A 23,563-nucleotide genomic window follows, 5' to 3' on the forward strand; every position below is an offset into this window, starting at 1 on the left:
GCAGTGTGTTTTTTAAGGAGCTTGTTACTTTCAATGAGGTGATCATTTGACAGGAGAGCACCTTTAAACAAGGAGTAGGGGGCTAAATAAATAAATAATAATAAGAAATAATTTTATGATTAAAAACAAGCTCCAGTGAGTTTGTCAAAGATTGAAACTGTGTCTAAATATTATGAAAATAAGAAATCAGGATTTGTTACATTTTTTAAACAAAAGTACAGAAATAGGCCTTTGAATTGTTTTAATGCTTTAAATACTAGAAAAAAATCTAACTATAAATGACTTACTGTAAGATTTCGCCTGTCTTAATACTGTACGTTTAATCTTGGTAGGTAACAGGTGGAGCATTATCAGTAACTTAACCTCTTAATGGGTGCGAGATCAAATCACTGAAGTAAAACAGCCCCTTTAAAAACTCAAATGTTAAGTGGTTGGGTTAATCTTGGTTAGTCCTTGTGTGCTAACTAACAAATATAGGGCGAATGTCTGCAGTCCGGACTCCATTTCCCTTCTGTGACTTGCAAACGGTATCGCTTTCGCATAGCAACCGAATGCTAGGCATGGCTGTGCCTAAATGCATACAACGCAGGTAAGAGCCAGAGAAAATCTATTTTTCGTGCTTATAGGTTAATAATCTGATCTTCACAAATTTCACACGCTTCTTGGCAACTCGACTACACTGTGAGTGGAATAATGTGAACGGGCTTGCTTCCAGTGAGTAATATTGCAGACATGAATTTGCGTCATTCATACAGGTTGCTGCACATAATAGAACTGGTCTAGAACCGCGACAAAGTTCCTAAACTGGTAGACCTTTAATCAAAGTGGTTTTCAGCGACGTCAACTTTGCCATCGGCAAAAGCTAGGCTTCTGGCGCCTTATGGTAGCCGGGTTTCGAATGCAATCACATCTCTCCGGGTGAAACTCATCTGCAGCGTTAACCATATACGCAAACCCACTCCGTGTATAATAGCTCAATGCAGTATATATTCAATTTCCCAATAAATTGTGTATCCCTCTATCGTCACTGTCCTTTGATTGGTTCTTAGATGCTGCTACCATTGAAGAATTCCGAAGAAGGGGTGTGTCTGCAGAGACAGTACCCGCCTCTTGCATAAAAGTCATTTCGTTTCAGCTAGTCCGACACTCAAAATACCAGAGGGCTGTATATTTCACCAAGGTCACGGTTCCGCTTCGAGCTCTACTTTTCTATATTTCATTATATTTCTCTGTGACAGGCGTTACGTTGTAGATAAAAAAAAGGCATTCATCTCAGAGTAATTCCGTGACCAACAGAATCAACTGCAGGTGTGAATTCATGTCTGTATATTCTCCCCAGATATACTGGTATGTATTTTTGTCATGTTTTTGTAAACGTGCGACTTTTGAGATCTATCGCCAATATGTTCGCAGAAATTGAATGATGTTTGTATATGTGATGATTTTGAACGTGTTATATGTATTAAGATTTGGTATATCACTTGTTATTGGTGTAATCAAGAACATGTAGATGTTCGAACGTGTCGTTGAATATGTGAGGTTGCAGCCAGTCAATTTCCTTACAATACATATATACAATACATATACAAAATGTATAAAAGCAACTGATAGATCAGATTTCTAACTAGACACTTCATGTTGCTGGAGCTCTGTAATTGAAGTGGTCAGATGTTATTTACATCTAGCTAATGATGAGGATCACAGTTTTTCTTTCACATGGTAATGTTGTATTGGGAATACCTACAATTGTAGAAGATCAAACCATAAGCCTTGGTTTTTGGACAAGCAGTCCAATGATACATGTAGAACTGTATGTGTCACTGTTTCACCTTTTATTGGGTTTATTGGCTTTTATTGGTAGGCTGCTCTGGTGGGGTGCAGGTGATGGAGTTTGGCTCTAACCATTAAAAAGACAGTCAGGTCTATCAACCAGAAGAGGCCTTTGAGTCTTTCCATTTCACTCTGTAGTCCCACCTCAAAATAAGATAGCAACATTTCATTCATGATTGTAGGACATCATACAAACTTTGCAACACTTTTTTTTTTACCTCTCCAAATCTTAGTATGCCTGCACCAGGAAGTGAAGACCCGACCCTGTTATTTACTGTAACCACAAAGCTTCTCGTCTCTGCCTTCTGTATGTTTCTCTGTTCTTCAGATACCACTTTGTTGCGCAGGGGAACCTTTTGCTAAGATCTTTTGACTGTTGTTTCCCTATGCATTGCTACCAAAGCAAGTTGCAGTTCTTTTATCAAAACTCACTGCAGGTAAAAAAGGTTTTTGTTTGGTTGATCATTTCAACGGTCATAACTGCAGTCCCACAGAAGGCATGTCATAGGACTTCAACTTTTTGCAATTTGCAGTTATATTTTGTGGTTGGTATACTTATAGGTGAGTGAAGACTCACTATCACAACGCTGGTAAACAGGAAGACTTCTGTGCTTTCATTTTTATCTTTGCTTTTGATATGCTTACCCTTTTAAAACCAGAATATCAGAATCCGATGAATTGATTAGGTTGTCATGGATCAAATGCACTGTGGCACATAAATAAATAAAGCATGTGGCATTGCATTATGTCCTCAAGTTGTGCTACAGTTTGTTTTATACATGACATCAATATGAGCTGGCTCCTTCTAGTCAATAACAGTGTTTCCTGTATTCTCAGAAGTCTGAGCTGTAAAGCAGCCTATCAACTAAAGCAATGTTCTGGACATTGCCCATTCATTCCAAATGTTTCAGAGAAGCACCGGCCCATTAACCCTTCCCACAGATATAGGTTGTGACTTAGCTGCTAGGTAGCTCATTGTTGCTATGGAATGTCAGCAACATTGTGTTGTTGTCACTTCACCCCAGGTTAATAATGTGTGTTGCTACATTCTGGGGGAGTCGATTGGAAATAATGGAATAGTAATTCAAGACGTAATCTCCTATCAGGGTAGCATTGCTGTTATGATGTATGTAAGTAGGGTCCGCGTCTGCACTTTCGGCAAGCGTGGGACTAGAGTGAATAGGGCAAGAAGACCTGCAGACAACTTCAGATTACTTTGTAGAACAATGTGCTCCTAATCTTGTGCCCTGTCTATACCACATACCCTTGGATGATGCCATTGCAGATATACATGGTACTGTCTTAGTTGCTGGGTCATTTTTCATTTGAAGTTGATGGTGGAGTTTTGCAGATTTCTAGAGAAACAGCCTGAAGAGCAAATCCAGATAAATTGTCTGCAGTTTCAATGGCATCAGTCCAGGAATTGTCCTCACCACTGATTCATTGAAAATATATTTAGCACTGTAGCGTTGGTCAGACAAACATTCAAAAATGCTCCATAATTATGGGGTAACAAGTACAGACAGATGTTTTACTCTCCCATAAATGCCCCAGAATTAAGTCTTGTGAAATGCCCTCAATGGACCTGGGCCATCTGAAAATTGACCTTCCTGGTCAAGAATTCAAATCCTAGATCTGATGGACTGCACAATTTAAAGTGTTTTTGAATGACATGCAGTGTCGTGACTAATCTTTGGTTGTGGGCATTAGTCAGATTTTAGATTACAATATAACTGTATCTATTCAGTATGGACATTTTTCTTTGGCATCACTACATGTTGAAAATCACACATACAATAGTGTTATTTTTTTTTACATTCAAACCATTAGTCCATCATGATAAACAGAATTATTACATTCAGTTAAAACATAAAATACATTCATATTTTAATTGACAGCAGACCACTGCCCTGACCTTGTTGTTTAAACGAGTAAATGGAGAGAAAATAAAGTTGTTTATTAGACCCACTGCACAAGAGAGAAATTCATGTTTTGGTTGCCCTTAAATGTGTAGTTGGATGGGTTCTGCCATGGTTGAATGAGGAATGCAAGACATTTAATCTTGAGGCCTTTAAATAAGTCAGTACAGTGCCTTCAAACTTTGTTGATTTTGTGAATTGTTTCCTATCTCGATCCCTGAAGCAAGCCTGTGTTAATCCATTATTGTCATACACATTTGGACTCTTGATTATATAGAGCACTTGACATGGATCCTTAAGGCAGGAATTTGCACAAAATAAGGTTGGGGGAATGAAACATTCTCTAACCTCAGGCAGACACTTATCAGTAATGGATTTGAGTGGTATGTTCTCTTCCCGGTTTGAATTGTTACGTGTGCTCCTCCACTTCCTTCTCATTGTGCCCCTTTATGTTTTATTAGGCCGATGTTCTGTTATTCCTTGCTGAGCAGGATGTTTATTCGATCCTCAAGCAGAAATATGACTGGCAAAGGCAGAGTGTTTATCTTCTCCTCTCTGTTCTGCACAGGTCCATACTGTCACCAAGTCTATCCCTCTCCCTCTAAAGTCTCCATGTCTCTTAACCTCTGTCAATACCCTAAAAAAATGACATGTATTCAAGAGCATGTCTTTGCTGACATTTTTTTTCCACACTTAACCTTAAATATCCTATTGGACTAGTTTGTATTTTTAGATTTCCGGCTATTGTTGTCACCGAATCAACTTACAGTACTTTCAGAGACATTCTTCCCTTTGGTCTTTGCTTTTTCCCTCCAGCCCACACCTGCACACAATTGTTTCAATCTCCTACTTTCTATGTGGCATAGTATGCAAACTTGGGAATGGAAATTTTGATTGATAAACAGCAGTAACCATTGCTTCAGGGTATGGCAATGTGTTGCTAAGTAAATTGATTTCTCTTATTCAGTTGGATGCTTCTAACTTGGAAAGATTTTGGGCAGATTAACAATGTAATGCATATGGGATTTTTCCCTAATCCTAATTATGTTTTACACATTATGGTACTGAAAGGCCAGAACTTTCTATAGGAAAGTGATGTGTTGAAAAAATGTGATGCCCTAGCCCCTAAAGTCTTTATTTGCAATAATTGGATGGAAAGAATTCAAGACTAAATCTGAAACAAAGTTCTCAAAGAATGGAAGGCTTTTAAGCTCAAGTTGTTTATGTCCAGGCAAAGCATATGTTTTATTTTTTTTGTTTGAGCAGCTCCCAGCTAGCCCATGTTGTTCTGAGAACAATGTTTCTTAGAGAAAGTGGTTTTTCCATGGTTATTTTGCATCACTCGGGGATAGATGTGTAACCCATGTAGCTTGGACCCATACATAAGGTGTAGTATTCCGCAACATAGTGATGCTATAATATGCAAGTTCCCCTAGAGGGTGCATTATTTGTAGTGATTTTGCAGAGAAAAAATAAGTTCTAGCAAGTTGAAAGGGGGTGAAGAAGACTCCAAGTTAACAGATTTATATGGTGTTAATTCAACAAGTTTTTATTTTATTTGATTATTATACATCAGCTCAACATTATGTTGGATATATTTTATTTTATTCCATGCTCACGTGAATTAAAACATTTTTCATTTTGAATATCTTCACAACTATTCTCTATAATGTTAAGTGTGTTTGGTGTGTTGGCTGCACCCTCTTATAGACCACCTGGAATTAATGATGCTTGTTTTCTTTGAAATCCAGTCTGTTTGAATGGCCTAAATGAACACATTTGTGTATTTAATAAATAAATATATAATAACTTGGCATATGTTTGAACAGTAGACTAATTCCATGCATAGACACCAGATTTCTTATCAATACGGTCACAAACTTCTAAAAAATAGCGTGACATGTCTCCTCCTCGTCTTCCCTTATCGAATGAGACCGGTATAACACTAGCTAGTCCTGGGTGGTGTAGGGTTGTAAAGAAAGTACAGTGTGTGTCAGTAGCGAGTATAAGGAAATTACTAGTTAATGCAAAGTGACAGATGGACCAGAGAGAAAGTTTAAATTTGGAATATGTCAGTCAGATACATTTTGTAGAAAATTATTTAAAATATTAACTTAAAACATTAACAGCAGATGTCTACTGGTAATTTTTGCTTGTTATTAGTCTAGTAGTACAATAAAAATCTTACAAATCACCCTTTTAAGGAAAAACCTCCATGGCCTGTTATTGTCTTCCCAGGCAAACTTTCAAGAAACAACCTCCCTGCAGCCTGTGAAAAGGTTTCAAGAAACAACCTCCCTTTAACTTCTGTTCTCAGAACATTTTAAAAAATTAAATGTGTGGTTTAATTGCCATAACCAATGTGAAACGAAAAACATAGGTTCCCATAACTTTCAAGTAATCTGATGTGCTAGCTGGGCTTTTGCTGACCGTTCTTTGGATTAAGTCTTGTTGGAGGTTGTGCTATCTCGACTGTATGGGGATTCATAGGTTCTTGAATAATAAACATGGACATCTTGGAAAGAAAAAGTCAACAAAGCAATGAAGGAACATGAGTGGCAAGCTATGAGTCATAGGAAACATCTATTTTTCCACATAACCTCTTATGGTGAACATCTTTCATGCCCCAATCTCAGAAAGTTCACAAATTGAAAGTGACGCTAAGGTGCTATTGTTTATTTTTCCATAAAGAGACTCGAAGTCCGGTGTTCACAGCTTAGGGTGTAAAACGTCAACAAAAAAGTAGCAAACTTGTGGAAATTTTTTGCAAAGGTCATTTTTGTTTTTGTAAAATATATTTGTCTACTTGTAACTAACTTAGCATTTGGAATCATGCAAATCATTACACTTGCCAATGTAAAATGCACACACTCAAATTTACAAAAATGTTGACATATGACAAAAAGATTTGTACTTCACAATCTACAGTGGTATGTTTTACATAATTTGCAAGTGGAGATATTCATGAGGACTGATTGGCACGGCATAGCTTTTTCTGACCAATGAACTGAATGCTTCCTGTTTTCACCTTTTAACCAATCTGAGTGGATTCTGGAACACGTAGTGTTAGTGTTTCAACTCGTAGTGCTGCAGAGCAGTGGCACCCCCAGACATTTTTCATGGGGTAGCCAGAAGGGGCCACTGAACATGTTGGGATATTTTACATTGGCAAGTGTAATTAATTAGTTGCATGATTCCAAATATCAATTAAAGTTACAACATTTTTTTTACAACTATAAACCTTGTCACTGCTTTACCTGCATACATAACTGACATTTTATGTAGGATTACTGTTAAAATCAAACATTTGTTAACTATCTTTTGACTTGCAAAAGGAACTCTCCCGAGAAATGTGAAAATAATGTACACTCCTTTTTAAAAACGCATTTAATTAGTTTAACTTTAAATGTTTTTCTTGTCATGGATAGATAAGTGATAACTCCATTTAACATTATCTTGCTTTATTCACTAAAAGATAAATGTTTCGATTCCCAATTAAAGTATTTAATGGCACCTACTGTTCCACTTCTTGCAAAAACAAACAATAACAAATTTGTACTTGCACCAACTCATCACTTATGAGACAGCTGGGGGCCCCAGGTATAGTTTTGAAAAAAAAGTTCAATTTCCTGTTTTAGTTTTCCTACATTGGGTTGGCCAACCTGACCACAGTCCTGTGGGTGCTGACCACAGTGCCTACAAACTTTAAATCAAAATCTGAGAAAAATTTTTACGACTTTTTGTAGCAGGAAAATACAGTTTATTCTTGGGATGTTTGAGAACCAAAGTACCTGTGTTCAATACCTAGTGCTCAGTCGTTTCTTATAGTGCTACTGCATATACAGTGAATAACACTGTCTTGTTGCTTCAGCTCAGATGGAAAATTAGGTAAACATTTCATATAGCTGAGGGTATTGATTCTCTCATTTTGTTATAAGGGGTCATGGATTCCAGTCAAATTGCACTGCACACCCACATCATATTCTCGCTATGACTGTGTCTCCTCACTGCTAGTTTAAGCATACCTCATCCTCTATGAAGACATGGCTACCCAATGCAAACCACATTGCTGTGGTGGTGTAGCTTTGCAGTGCACTAAATTTAGGCTGCATAGACTGTCAGTGCAGTGAGACTACATAAAAACAAATGCATGAATAGAGAACAACATACTGAAAGCTTATGCATAGTTTGCCATTGCAAAAAACTGTATCAATGGCCATACTCTGTAATCTCACTTAATTTGCATAAGTATGATCCCAGCGTTCTGAATGTTGCATTTGCATGAACCACCTCAACTTTGATGTCCCACAGATTTGACAAACAAAATATAAATAAAACTTTGCATACATTCAAAAAGTGGACTTCTATATATTGTCTTGGTAGAGAAAAAAAGCTAGGAGTGTTATAGACCATATACGAGTTTGTTATTAGATAAAAACAAAGATTGCCAGTACAAAGAATTGCCTTTTCTGAAGATGCTAATTTATAAAACATTTGTTTTCTAGAATTACTTTAGGGAGGATATTTCATCATTATAGATGTTTTACCACCTGTTATGTATGTTACAAGGTCTAAAAATAGATATTACATGCAGATTTCCTGGTGATAATATTTTTATTTGTAAGTTAAAAATGGCTGCAGATGGCACAGTACCTTTTAGAATTGGTAATCAGAATAATAGTATTATAATAATAACAGGTAGTCTGAATGTTCTTTTAACTATATTTATATAGACCGTGTTTCAAAATATACTTTGTAACTTTAAAGTAGATAGCAATAAGATTGTGATATTTCTATATGTAATGGAAAGTATGCAAATTAAACAAAATACTGTACATGTATCTATTCTGCCATCTACTTTTATGGAAAATGTAAAAAGAAAAAGCATCTAATCTTTATATCTAGAATAAATACTACAATTTATTAGATGCTTTTCAGCATATTCAATGTAAGAGGATCTAGACAAGAATGCATGATCTTCAAGAAATCAACAATTGCTTCAGTATTGGAGGCCCCTTTTGGATCCTCAACTCTCCCGCACCTAGGGTATAGTTGTTGCGATGAGGCAAAGACATAATCAGAAATTGGGCCGAAAAAATATTTCCATAAGTAGCATGACATGCTTTCACCCCTGACATGTTGTGCCAAACGTTTATGCTTTTATGCTCACAATGCATGTCCTAACAGGAAGTAAGAATAATCGGAAAGTTTTAGAGTCTGCTTCCTCGACTAAACACCACGGCTAGCTTGCAGGCACCTGACTCACTAAATTGCGTAGAGACAAGGAAGTTAATTCCAGAGATGCCTCTCCCCGACCCAGTAAATACTGGCCAATATTCACCGCCAAATGGGACTCTTGGGCAGATGCCAGCAAACTGCATGGTCATGGCTACAATCTAGACTGGTGGACGCCACCCTGAAACTTCAAATATTTTACGATGTTACATTGCCTGTCCCAGTCACCCTTGTATCTTAAGACTGTCTATACAACTCTTACATTTTGTATAAACTGCTTTCTTAATATCTCATATTATTTATAATTAACATTTGGGTACAGTTGAGTGGAAAAACAGGCTCTGTGAGCCCTTTAAACAAGCCATGAAATGCCTAAGTTTAAACTGAAACACAAAATGTGTATATACATATATTTATTTTTTTGAATGCTCAACATTGACCTTTGTGTCTAATTGCCCTTAACGGTTTTGTAAGATAAAAGTAATGGTTACATGTAAATGATATTACCTATCTGCTTTCTGTCTCTTGTATATGCTCCTCCATGTGAACATTTGGGACAGATCGTGAAAATCGTCCTTTCCCTTGTCTTTCTCCAGCCCTGTGTTTGTGCCGAGCGGAGACATGACTGAGGTGATGATCAGCAGCACCCCCATGGAGGATATGAGGCTGAGCCCCAGCAAGGACCGGCTCTCCTTTCAGGTAACTACAACACACAAGTTCAAGTTTCAACTTTATTGCCCCAGAGGGAAATTGCTTTGTAACAAGATCATGGTACAGATCCCATAAAAAGGAAGGCTAAACTAGGGGACAGACGTTGCACTCGTTTTATTTGGTGTATGGCGCACGTCACGTTTTACATTTCCACAAACATGGCCCCTTAGTGGGGCAGTTGTCACTCACTTGCATGTGTAAAATTGCGTCATAGCGGCCTTGCCCCACGTGCGTGCTGGCGAATACTTGGCTTCGCTCAATCTTTCGGCTCTCCCGGAACTGCATCAAGCCAAAATCACAAATTGGACATCCTGGTAATTGGGAGTGGAGAAAATGGGGTATTAAAAAAAATAGAATTGTAATAACCATAAACTTCATCTGATGTTTGTGTTCCATTTAGGAAGTCTCATTATCAGCGTTGCTCTTGCAAAAAGTTAAGCAAACAGACCTTTTTGTTGGATTCAAAGGGGGGTTATTTAAAGGAAGTATAGTCATGTGGTGGATTTTCTTTATTTTCCTTGAGGTGGTGGAGAGGAACGCAGCTTTGAAGGGAGTGAAACATGATTGCAGAGACTTAAAAACATGGGAAGAAAATGAATAGGAGACTTTCCAGACTTTACTCTCTGGGCCTGATTTTAATGCCTCAACTACACAACCCACAGATGGACAACTTTCTGAGTAGCAAATAACCAGGTTCATTGTTTCCACTGCTTGCTTGTTTTGTTACAGTTGGGTCAATGACTCATTTTTGGAAATGATCATTTGGAGCCATTTTAAGGCCAACACAATTATGAGCGCCTGTGCATATCAGAGTTGACCCAGAGGTTACAGACTGACCCTGTATAGTGTACTGCCTTCCTCACACCATTTCTGAACCTGCTGTTGTCGGTCCTGTGAGGGGAAGGATGAGGAAGGTGAAGTATACTAGTCAAAGTACCACACTATTCAGACCAAGGTCTCTTCTCTGCGCAGGGGGATGGACAAACGGACAGCTGGGCGAGGAACGGTTCACCTCCTCCATATTCACTGTTGGCTTTGGTCCACTTTGTGAGACCTTCGCCTCATTACCAGCTGTGTTTCTGTAACAGCATTGACCCTTAGTATCACCTAAAGTGTCATGTGCAAAGGTGGTTCTATGGAGCAGCACGGCTAGAGTTTGCTGATGTTACGGTGGTGAGAGTCGGCACTGGATAGCCCAAAGCCCCTATCACCCTCACTCCTAAAGCCCAAAATAGCAGTCATATTGCCTCGCTGGGGATGCGTTGCATTTTTCCGCTGCTGGATGTGAAATGAGCTGTGACGTGTTTGCTGGGGGACTTATTGCAAGGTCACTCTGCCCAACTCCCTCAGTGCTGACAAACAGACATTACCAATGCAGGCAAGGAGATGCAGATACTAAACATTCCTGTGCACACGTGCACTAACACTCACGGACACAGTCTCAGACACACTCACTAACCCATAACACACAGACACACACACCTACATAAGCTGATACACGTGTTAAACCTGTCCCACTAGCATGTACCCATACAAATGAATATACTTGAACATGGCCTTTTTCAGATAACTTTGTCCCTCCTACCACTATTCATCCCGCTTTCATGGTATTGAGAGAGACTCATACACAGCTGGGCCCTTTCTCACTGCCTCCCTCTTCCTCTCCTTCTCGATCTCGTCTAATTCTTTCTTTCCACTGGGCTTTTTGCCCGGACAGCGACATTGCTTTCCTATTCCAATGTCTCCCACTGAAATATGCAGATCTAAAAATATTCTTCCACTTTATCCAAACAGCAGAAACTGCTGTCCTGAATGGCAGTTTTTTCCACTTGGCTATTTCTCTTGTCCTGAGAGCAAATGGAAGCCAGTGGTTGATGGTGTTGGGCAGGGAATGCATGTAATCTCCTTTGTTGGGATATTCAGTAATTATTCCGTGCCCTTCATTTTAGATGCAAAAACATCTACTTCAGCATGTCTGACACCAGAAACCGATTTGGGTCTTTGTTTTGCTGTGAGTGTTTCAGATTTTATCTGCAAACTACAAGAGTTCTAATACCCATTGCATATCCTTCACTGTTATTGGTTGTTATTTTCCTGTCACTTAGAGTGAAACTGATGAGTGAACCTGCAAGTTACCATTTCATTGTATTGTGCTCCATGTTTTTCCAGTGCATGTCACAAATGTGACTATCTACCACCACCTTTTTTGATGAAGTGCTAAGTTTTGAGTAATCTCTACTGCCTTGCTCGTTCTCTCAAAAGGTTTGCAGTACTATGATTTTCTCTCATTATCTACCCATTTGTTGGTCACCATGTTGGATAACATTGTTAGCACTTAAAAGCCAATTTGGCACTACTTGAAGCAGTTCTTTGTAGCACAAAGCATGAAAGATTGGACTGACCCGGGAACACCGTGTGTTTTTGTGCTTTCCTCAGATCTTCCCGGACCCCTCCGACTTTGAGCGATATTGTAAGCTGAAAGATCGTCTGCCCTCCATTGTAGTGGAGCCCACAGAGGGGGAAGTGGAGAGCGGAGAGCTGCGCTGGCCTCCTGAGGAGTTTATTGTCAGTGAAGAAGAGGAGGAAAATCATGGGAAAAGCCAAACCGGACAGCCAACGCAGAACAACCAGCACTAGAGGCCAATTGACAGAACCACCCCCACCTCCCAAAAAGCCTCCTCACACTCAACCACTCAAACCGACTATCTAGGGGCACACAAGTAACTGATGCTCAATTACCTCCCATTGACACTAAAGCATCACTCACCAGCTGTACCATATCTAGTCTCAGGATTTCACCTTTGTTGCTTGAGCACACACAGACACAGAGCCGCACACAAACACGCATATATTTGAAAATACACAAACGCACAGAGTTTAAACCAACACCAACATTCCCTGTGTCTCTCCACCAAATGGAAGATCAATAAAACTGTGGCAGCTCAGTGCTCCACACACAGATCTACTACTTTTCAAGACTCCCAAGAACATTAATCAAATCTGCCGTACACTGACTCCTGAGACTCCCCATACACATGTAGACTACGGCTGTGGTACCCAAGTGGACTTCAGTATATGGATTGAAATGTACATGACTGTGATTGCCACTGCCATTTATTGATCTCATAGCCAGTCTTTGTAAGTATTTAGTGTAAATGTTTAGGGTCTGTTTTGGTTAAGTGGATTGTTATGACTGACCTGGTGTAGGGGTGTCTTTAAACGTTGGGCAAAGGATAAGATAAGATGGAAAGAGAGGGAACTGTTCTATAGTTTATAATAACAATTCATGATATGTACAGATATGTAATAATGCTGGTTGTGCACTGAAGCACTTATGGTTTGCTTTTTTCCCTTTTTCCTTTTGATGTAACTTGATTGGTATTGGAAAGAGGGAGGAGCATTGTTGATCACAGTTCTTTTGATATAATTGAAATTAAGTGTGACTAAAATAGACACAGATTAAATGAAGGACATGTACATATTTTTGAACTCCGAGCCAATAAATGTATTTGAATTTTTTTTTATAACATTCATGAGAATGAAAGTAGTTCTAAATTATGTTCACCAAATCTTGACTGATCTAGTCTTTGTTTCATTATGTCAGCCATAATGGGTACAATACGTTAGCCTGAATGTTTAATCACAAACGTACCAATTTTTTTCCGTACAACAAATCTTTCTCTTACCAGTCCTGACCAATAGCTTCCTTTTGTTGTGTAATATTGAAAACAGTTACCAGCATCTGTCAGTTAAAGCCAGTTAGTGGATCCTGACTCAATTTGCTACCTAGTTTGTATACAATTTAGGAAACCAATTGTTTTTGCCATCTGTTTTCTCAGTTCTACATCACTGGCTGTCCATGTCTTGTATGTTGTTAAAGTTCTGAAGTGTTCTGAAGATGCCCTCCGCATATGTATTGTTCTGATCCTGTATATAATGAAGCTTTCTATATGTAGATTGTTCCCTCTGTATTTCTGTAAATGACATTAGGGCTCTGTACAAAACCATTTTCTTCCGCTACTGTCACTTAAGTCCTGTGCTTTTGTTTTTTTGTAAAGCTCAGGGAGATTAGCTGCCAAAATGCTTTTTTGTATTTGAACCAGTGCTTTTCAATCCTTTCCTCAGGTAACTCTTGATGTTTCAAAATGTAGGTGTATCTTGAATCCTGCTTATCTATTTAAGTGTTTAGTGATTAGTTGACAAGTTCAATCAGGTTTGATAGATTTCATATCTATCTATTACTTTGAACGGCTCGGTGTCCCTGAGGAGAGGTTTGAGGATCACTGATTAAGACCACTTTACTCTGTGACGAATGCAGAGGTTGTAAATAAACAGTTGAATTTGTTTCCAACTAAATTATTCCTTGTGTAGTCAGAAATTCCCGAATAACATCCATTTCTAGGGAACAAAATATTTTTTTCTGGATTGACTGTATCATTGACTACACATTAGATGGTTTTCAAGAAACACAGAAACTCATGTCTATTTTGTTTGTTGCAAAAAAAAAAAAAAATCCCCCTCACCTGCATTTCTTTACAGAATCTAGTGCCTTCGTTTTACTTCCTGCACATCGTTGCTTTTCTTTTCGTTTCAACTTCATGCATGTATACAGATACATAGATGTGTGTGTATATATATAGTGGCACAGACCACACTTCCTGTTTTCTATCCTCTCCCCTCTTAGACAACTTGATTTCATGTCTGCAGCCTCCTGAAGCACTTTGAAGAAGCTAGATTTCTGTAGATTGCTGTGAACCGTGACATACTATGTGGATCCCTATCCAAGACCATCGGAATTTCGGAATCTGATGAGATCGTGTTGGCATGCGAGTCACGTGTCAATACGGTTGACCGGTACAACACGTTCCTGGAAGACCACGTGTATTATTAATTAGCTCAGGTGGGCAAACTTGTAGCAGGACCAGTGGCACTCCAGAACCTGGGTTGCCTACTCATGTAGGACAATGATGAAAACACAAACTGTTAATTTACAGAAACGCACTTTACAGGTGACAATGCTTTGTTCTTGTAACTGGGTATGGTCAGGTTCATTTCACATCAAAGCTGAAATGGGTGGGACTCGGAGTGGCAAGAGGGCTTCACATAGTACTGCAACAACCTCTGCGTAAGGCATGAGTGGGTCTCGTCCGCAGCCGTTCTCATTGATGCTTGCCAACATACTTGGACGTAAACTAACGCATGTACTAGAGGGTGGTGTTGTGTTTATTTAGCCAGAATCTTCAACCCCACTTCCAAAAAAGTTGATATGCTGCCTAAAATGCAAATAAAAACAGAATGCAATGATGTGTAAATCATTCATTCCCTATATTTATTGTAAATAGTACAAAGATGACCTATCAAATGTTGAAACTGAGAATGTTTTTTGGAAAAATACATGGCAATTTTTTATTTGATGCCAGCAACATGTTTTAAAAAAGTTGGGACAGAGGCACCAAAAGACAGGAAACGTGTAATGCTAAAAAAGTAAACCTGGTGGAATATCACAAAATGAATTAGGTCATTTGGCAACAGGTCAATAATATGATTTAATATGGATGTTAAAATATCATTCCAGAGAGGAAAGGCTGTGAGGATGGGGAGGTAAAAGAGCGCGAGCAATAGTGCCACAATTCAAGAATAACGTATCACAATGTAACATTTCAAAGAGCTTGGGGAGATCATCTAAGGTACACCAAATTCTTTGGCGAAATAGGGTTCTACACAAAATAAAGAAGAAATTGACTAGATGTTGTAAACAAAGCGATGTAGTGCTGCTCATTGTGTGCATACAAACAGATAAGAGAAAGAAGTTAGTGAATGTGTTGAATCGCTCCTCGAACTGCTCCATGTCTATCTGTTTAAGGGTGGCTAGCATTTCACAATTTGTTAACTTCCGGATATGTATGGCTCGTCCTATCAGCATTGGTTTGACACCCAGTGTTAAACATTTTTGAGGTGTGCACCAAAGTTCCTCTGTGAGCCTCTGTGAGCTATGGTTACTCAAAACCCCTTTCTCTGCAGCGCTTTGCAGAGACATTTACTTTCATCTACGGAGAGGTATAACTCAAACTTCAGACTGGCCAGTGGGTTTTCCCAAATGCCTTGCACCCCTTTCTGGAAAGAGAACAATAAGCTGACATTCTCCCCTGCTTCCTTCTTCCTGGAAAAAACAGTGCATAAAGAGTTATTAATACACAGTGGCTGTACTACAAAGGCCGTGGGACTGCAGGGAGAAGGTCAGACCCAGCAAATTAGCAATTATGACTTTGTCCTGCCAACACCATTACATTTGCAAGGACCAGTCGGGTCAAAAGAATGCAAAACAACATATGCAAATACAAAAGTATAAGGCTAATATATGGAGGACGGAAATGTTTAAACGCAAGCATCAGTTATCAGGCACCGGTAGGCTAACATTCATTCCACTCTTTGGACAGTTTAAAGGTCCAACACAGCATCTTTTTATCATGTATCCGATGCATCATTCCTTCTCATGTGCTCCTTGCTTTCCCTGTATTCTTGTGTGAACAACCATGTAAGCTCATGTTGATCTGCTAAGGTAACAGGCCTTCATTTGGGCAGCCGAAAACATCAGAGCAGCACAGTGACACTGGGGACGGATTTGTCTCCCACACGGAGAATGTGCTGTGTATTAAACTGTTGTCAGAGTGCTTGCAGCACAGTGACACTGGGGACGGATTTGTCTCCCACACGGAGAATGTGCTGTGTATTAAACTGTTGTCAGAGTGCTTGCAGCACAGTCACTGATAGCTCTTCGGGCTCATTCTTTGAATTCTTTCCGATGGAAACAATCCACCACTGATCCCAGTGTGTCAGCACACTCTGACCCTCCACCCCCGAAACTGCTCTCTGACTCCAAGAGTCAACTGCACCAACACACTCCCTTGTTTTGCCGTCTCGTTCTCTCACCTACCCCCCCCCCCCACCACCACAAGCACGCACACACACACACACACACACACACACACACACACACACAGGCAAAATTTCTCCCATTTGCTCACTCACACCCAGACCTGAACCCTCTCACATAAATCATAGCTCTATTTCTCTACCCTCTCTTCTTTGTCCTCTCTTGTTATAGTAGGCTTCCCATAATCCACTCCCTTGTGTTGCATCTTATTTGATTTTACATGGTATTACATTTTTAACCTTGGACATTTTTTTGTGCTTAATCATTGTATGCTTGCTGAATATGTAGTGTGTGGTGTGTGTGTGTTGTGCCTTGTGTGTGCGTGTTACCACGTGTTGTCTGCCGTAAGGAAAATATTACTTTCCCATGGTTCTTCAACTGTGAGAAGCAAGTACAGCTCTCAGGGAAGGAAGCAAAAAAGTCTGCTGGTTATTTATACCCTGTCTGGAGACAGGACACTGAGAGTACACACAGCTGGCACTGCCAACCAGTGGAAAGATACATAAAGATACGCACATCAGGGCATAACAAGAGAAGAGACAGAAGAGATGAAGAGATAAATGGGTAGCGACATAAAGGTGGGGTGGAGGAGATCAGAACGGGGCCAAAAGTGAGAGCATCGCAAGAGGTGAATTGGGCAACAGAGGGACTATAGCAAGGAAGTACATTGGGCCAAGGGGTTCATAAAAAAAAGTTGTATGAATGATTTAGTGACTTACAAAGTAGGCCAACAAAGGTAAGATATGGCAGGGTTGAGAAAGGTGACGACTTGAAAGAGGAACTAGTTTAGGGCAGCATATATGCTTATCGGTGATCTTACTATGTCAATTTGTCTGTTTGCACATTCTTACATTACATGTGTTACGTGTGATTAAAGGGACCATTGTATGATGTTTGTTAAGATAGTATTGTATCTTTGAGGTCAGATACTTGAGTTGTATGATCATGTCTTTCCATCAATATACCATGAGAAGCAAAGAATCCGAGTCATTGGCTGGTGTTTAAAATAAAGCCTTCTCAATAAATCAATGACAATCAAACACAATGACAATCAAACACAGTCAATACATGGAAAAGGTACCTTCAACCAAAGCAGTCCAAGCAGATATTATTACATACCCTACAGCAATGCACAATACTGCAAGCATAATAGGGCCAATGTTGCTTGCATAGACTTGCAAATCTTGCCCTATACAAAGTAATTAGCAGACTCCATCACCATCGTCTATACCATCCTCTGACTACTTTGCTCTTGAAGCGCAATGAAATTCTGTGAAGAGCTATACAATAGCATAAAATTATTGATATTATTACATCAAAGGGATTCATCTGCTATTTATTCTAGTTGTGTGCTGTTGGGGTTACATTGGCATCTTGTCTTGAGCTTTATGAGCATTTGACCAATGTCTGTCACTCCGTGTTAATGTGGTAATCCACAGAATGCCGCTCATCCATAGGCCATCATTGATATAAATAGACAGCTTATGCGCTCGCCCTTAATCCGTATTGCCTGGAGGCCAGAGTGGAAAAAACTGCTTCACCTCACCATTCTAAAAAAAAAAAGAGAGGGAGAGTAGGAGAGAGAGATTAGGTAAAGAGAGAGACAGTAGGTAAAGAAAGTAGGAGATGAGCTAAAGAGAGGTAGAAAGGTGAGGTACAGAATGACAGACAAAAGATAGTGAGGGAGGAGAGGTAGGAGAGAGTGATGAGATATGGAGAGAGTGAGTAGTTACAGACTGAGAAAGAGAGATGAGATTCAGAGAGAGATGCAGGAACTCAACAGTTCAGAACAGTTCAATGCTGACCGATGTCACTATGGCCAACTAGAGGGATCAAATTACCTCAAGGATGAACAGGCCATCTACATGATCTAATCCCATTGCTGATTTGACAGCTTGTGACTGTTGTATTAAACCCAATATTATTTGTCACATGCTTCTTTAACAACAGGTGCAGAATAATAGTGGAATGGTAAGAAAATGCAACAAAATAAAATGTACAATATGATAGAACATAGGAACGTTAGGAACAGTGTCGCGAATGGGCCCACACCCTACAAATCAGCAACAGAAACAGATAGTAGCTTCTGGAAGATTGCAGCCCCGCCCCTACACACCTGCCTCTTTTCTATTAGGACCTCATCTGGGGAGGTATTTGAGGGCTCCCAGAGAGCAACTCGGGGCCGAGGCCAGGAACATGGAAGATGGAGTTGGTGGAAGATGACCAGGAGATGGAGGGTGCAGAAACTACCAAGAGTATGAGCGCCAGCACCCGTTCCTCCCAAACACACACTAGGAGACTGCGGCAGAGTTGATGCAGCCTCCCTTTGAAAGGGTTGTCCTTTCAGTTGGATGTCTCCCTCACCTCCCCCCCTACCCTTCTCTTTTGGTTAATAAAATGCCCACCAGGTCCCTCTGTGTCCATTCCCTGTGTCTCTACCCATTATAAAACAGTGTTATGAATAAAGAGTACATATACTTGTGTAACATAGACTTATATGAATAACAAAGTACCTGTGGCTGTTAGAAATGATTTACAAAAACCTGAATGTAAACGGTTTGCAGCCGAGTGTAAAGCGGTGGGGATGAAAATCAGTACCTCCAAATGGTCCTCAGTCAGAAAAGGGTGGCTTGCCCACTTCAGGTTGGTGGAGAGTGCCTGCCTCAAGTGGAGGAGTTTAAGTATCTAGGGGTCTTGTTCACGAGTGAGGGAAGGAAGGAACGGGAGATTGACAGACGGATGGGTGCAGCTTCTGCAGTAATGCAGTCGATGTATCGGTCTGTCGTGGTGAAGAAAGAGCTGAGCCGCAAGGCGAAGCTCTCGATTTACCAGTCAATCTACGTTCCTACTCTCACCTATGGTCATGAGCTTTGGGTCATGACCGAAAGGACAAGATCCCGGATACAGGCGGCCGAAATGAGCTTTCTCCGCAGGGTGGCCGGGCGATCCCTTAGAGGTGAGAGGTGAGAAGCTCGGTCACCCGGGAGGAGCTCAGAGTAGAGCCGCTGCTCCTCCACATCGAGAGGGGTCAGCTGAGGTGGCTTGGGCATCTTTTTCGGATGCCTCCGGAACGCCTTCCTGGGAAGGTGTTCCGGTCCCGTCCCACTGGGAGGAGAACCCAGGGAAGACCTAGGACACGCTGGAGGGACTATGTCTCCCGGCTGGCCTGGGAACGCCTCGGTGTCCCCCCGGAAGAGCTAGAGGAAGTGTCTGGGGTGAGGGAAGTCTGGGCATCCCTGCTTAGACTGCTGCCCCCGTGACCCGGCCCCGGATAAGCGGAAGAAGATGGATGCATGGATGGATGAATGTAAAGTTTCACTGGTGCAAACACCAAAAATCTTGTGTAATGGTGTTGATAGATGTGATCACAAAAATCACATTTAAATGAACCTATACCATTTCATAGGTTCATATGTACAGTACCATTTCATTGAAATCTTCTATTTTAGTGATTTCTTGTTCTGGATATTGAACCATGCATGTCTGGTGAACCTCATTTAATAACACAGTCAGAATGATGTTTTCTGTCAACAGGTATGAAAATGTCTGTCAAAATGTTTTGCACAGGTATTGACATTGACAGGTTGTTCACATCTTAGGGTTGTAAGTACGACCCATACGAATGGCGTTACATTTGTGAATGGGACTGCCGTGCTAAAGAGAAACATTACATTAAAAAGAACTGGCCACTCCGTAAGAATTTAGTTCCAGGACAGAAAATCATGGCACATGAACTACTTATATTTTTTCCTCTTCCCATAATGGAAATAATAAAACATTATGTGAAAGCAATGGACAATAAAGGTGAAGGTTTTCATTATTTGAGACAGATGTTTCCAGGAATAACTGCCAAGATTAAAGAAGGCATTTTCGTTGGTCCACAGATCAGACACATTATCAATGACAATATTTGAAGGTCTGTTATGGGGCCAGAGAAATTTCTAAATTGAATTTCAAAATTCAAGGATATCATGGAGAATTATCTTGGCAACTACAGAGCACCAATCTACATTAAACTGATTGACAAATGTCTTACAGCATACAAAACCATGAAGTGCAACATGTCACTGAAAATTCATTTTCTGCTTTCACACTTCTTCCCCTCAAATCTTGGTGCAGTCAGTGAGGAACATGGTGAAAGGTTTTACCAGGACATTGCCATAATGGAAAATAGGTATCAGGGCAACTGGAATCCATCAATGCTGGCTGACTATTGTTGGACATTGCAATGAGATGGACCGGATACTAAGTACAAACGAAAGTCAGGAACAACCCTGTTGGACCTATGTAGCATGTCAGAAACATTATGTAATTAAACACATTAGAGTCAATAAGACTTAATTTCATGTTTCTCAAAATTCCTACATGATACAGTCAATCTGAAATTTTATTTGTACAGTAAACACAATTCATGTTGTTTTCACAGAATATGCAGTCAATCAACACATTTTTAAATGCTTAAATTGTCTTTACAAACAAGCTTACCCAATACCAAAATTATGGATTTTTTGTCTATTTGCATGCCAGGAATTTGGCCTTATGTTCAAAACCTTAAATATAGCATAAAGGCCCTTATTTTGCAAATACAGCAGCTCAAAAGCAATATGGAAAAAGCTGATAAGCATTTTTGATATGAACAGATCATTGAAACATTGAGAAATAGCTGTTTTACTGTAAGTTGTGTTTTTTATATACATTTGGAACCAAAGGTCATGTATGTTGTATTTCTTGTTGATCACAGGCAGCAATTTCATGTTGCTAATAAAGCTTTTACTGCAGCAATTCTGTCAACAAAAAAAATCTACTGTACATTCTAAAAAGATGACTCATTCACATTGAAATAGTATGTTGCCATAAATGCACACATTTGACACTCAATCAAAAAATATATAGTGGTTTATATTAAAATGGATTTCATATTGTCTATTGAACTGAAACATGAAAAGGTAGAACTGAAACATAAAAAGTAATGCTGTTTTTGGTCATGCCATCAACTGTTAATGTTTTGAAAGTCGTTGTGCTATGATTGATAGTATCTTCCTCTTGGACAGAAAAAGGGCTAGTGTTTTGACAGAATGATCAGATATTGAGTCGGGTTTGACCTGTTTTGATAGAGTTAGTGTATGTAGAGAATGTTATTTTTTTGCATTTTGCAATGTATATTTGGTATTTAATTAACAAACTGTGGTATTAAGCAAAACATGAACTATTTGGCTTATTGTGTGTTGTAGTTCTGTTGCTTTGTTAAAAGTTTTTCTTAAGTATAGGTAAACGGTATTCCATTGGGAAGTGGGAAAAAATCTACATAAGACTGGGAAAAATTATTGTAATCATCTTGAGCTCCCACTTCATCCACTTGATAAACTCTGATATCACCCATTCAGTAAATTACAGACATAACAGCATTGTTTAGGCAGATATATAAAATAAATGTATTATACTGGATAGCTGTATTGTCACCTAGCTGTAAAAAATAGAATAAATATATTCACAACTGGTAAATTCCATTTGTGGTGGTGACCCACAGTGTATAACCCTCTGTAAAGGTAACTTCACAGAGAGTAGCACACAATAGGAAACTTTATGAGATGAATGTGGATCTGTACATTTCAGGGTTTCCATCATGTGGTCCTGGGACCTACCCAGGGGTGCAGTCTTTTTTCTATTCCCCAGCACTACACTGCTGATTCAAATAACAAAATCCTCCAGCTCTGATTATTTAAATCAGATGCATAGTGCTAGATATGTAGTGCTAATGAAATCATAAAGCTTTGATTATTTTAATCAGATGTGTTAATGGGGGAAAAGACTAAAAGTAAACCTTAAAATGAAAATGAAAGTGCTAACCTCTGCGAGATTCAGTGTCAAGTGGATTTCTGCACCCCACAGACACAGGAAATGTCGACTGCTGAAGAGATCCACAGGTGGGTTGGGGGTGTACGTTGTAAGGCAATACCTTGACGAAGTAACCGCCTCTTCAACTTTCCTTCTGTGTGGTGTGAACTAACCTTTTGGAAGAGCTTGCGGATTATACCATCAAATGTTTTTTTTAAACATGGTCATGTAATATATGCTCCTACTTATCTCTCTGAATTGGTCCTGCTGTATATATTTACACATACACTACAAGACCCAGGCCTCCCTACTTTTTCTAGAATGTCTAAACTAATAGCTGGAGACAGGGCTTTCCCTCACAGAGCTCAACTTTTTTTAGAATGATTTGTGAGACACGCACATTTGATGTCAACTTTAGTAGTAAGTCTGGCCCAGGGATGTAAAAGTGAATGCCAAGGCATATGAAACACCCTCGCTGTCTCCAGTTGGTTGGCTCCCCTCTATCCACTGGAATACCCCCTCTCCAATGCTAATTATGGGGGCTGCATCACTGGCTTACATGGAAAGTCATTCAGATGCATTATATCAAGCTTTTTGCATACAAAAAACTGCATTTTTGTCTATTCTATGGTTGGCAAAGTGGGTGGATCTATTTCCTGCCTGGTTGGCCCTGCTTATCATTAGACTTTGGGAGGACATGAACCTCTGGACAATGCCTCATGACTACCTGGCCTGATGACTTACAGTGGATATATATCAACTGTATAGCTGTTGCTGTACGAAATCCACCCGGTTGGTTTGCTAATCTGGATTCTGCCTTAAGACACCTGCTGACACAGCCCACCTGTATCTGAATATCTTTGTGAACGATGTGTCCTTGAAAGTGCTACCCCTGTGTATTATATCTGTCTTATACTATGCAGTCTTATACTATTATATCTACACACAACAAAGTTACTAACCACTGTGCTTCATTTTAGACTGGGTATCTGTATAAACACTATGTGACAATAGTGGTATAAAAATAGCTTTAAATTAAATATGATTGATTGAGTGATGATTCATCAGAACAAGTGACATGTAGAGAATAACAACAAGA

General features: G+C 39.6%; 1 protein-coding gene across 2 annotated transcripts; it reads left to right on the forward strand.

The window, feature by feature from the left end:
* Positions 1-445: 445 nt before the first annotated feature.
* On the forward strand, positions 446-14,051 carry lbh (LBH regulator of WNT signaling pathway). 2 transcript variants are annotated; one of them, XM_010878735.4, is made up of 3 exons: positions 446-589; positions 9,581-9,683; positions 12,132-14,051. In XM_010878735.4, exons 1-3 carry the CDS (start codon positions 483-485, stop codon positions 12,330-12,332), a joined length of 411 nt encoding a protein of 136 aa, XP_010877037.1. In that variant the 5' UTR covers positions 446-482; the 3' UTR covers positions 12,333-14,051.
* The last annotated feature ends 9,512 nt before the right edge of the window (positions 14,052-23,563 follow it).

Source organism: Esox lucius, chromosome 15, assembly GCF_011004845.1.
Source record: "Esox lucius isolate fEsoLuc1 chromosome 15, fEsoLuc1.pri, whole genome shotgun sequence".
Lineage (NCBI taxonomy): Eukaryota > Metazoa > Chordata > Actinopteri > Esociformes > Esocidae > Esox > Esox lucius.

What these genes read in the sequence shown, in the direction of transcription:
- lbh (XM_010878735.4), top strand. Translation starts at nt 483, where the DNA reads ATGTCTGCAGTCCGGACTCCATTTCCCTTCTGTGACTTGCAAACGGTA. An exon ending in CCTAAATGCATACAACGCAG is followed by an intron (nt 590 to 9,580) that starts GTAAGAGCCAGA and finishes GTCTTTCTCCAG; the next exon opens with CCCTGTGTTTGTGCCGAGCG. An exon ending in AGGACCGGCTCTCCTTTCAG is followed by an intron (nt 9,684 to 12,131) that starts GTAACTACAACA and finishes TGCTTTCCTCAG; the next exon opens with ATCTTCCCGGACCCCTCCGA.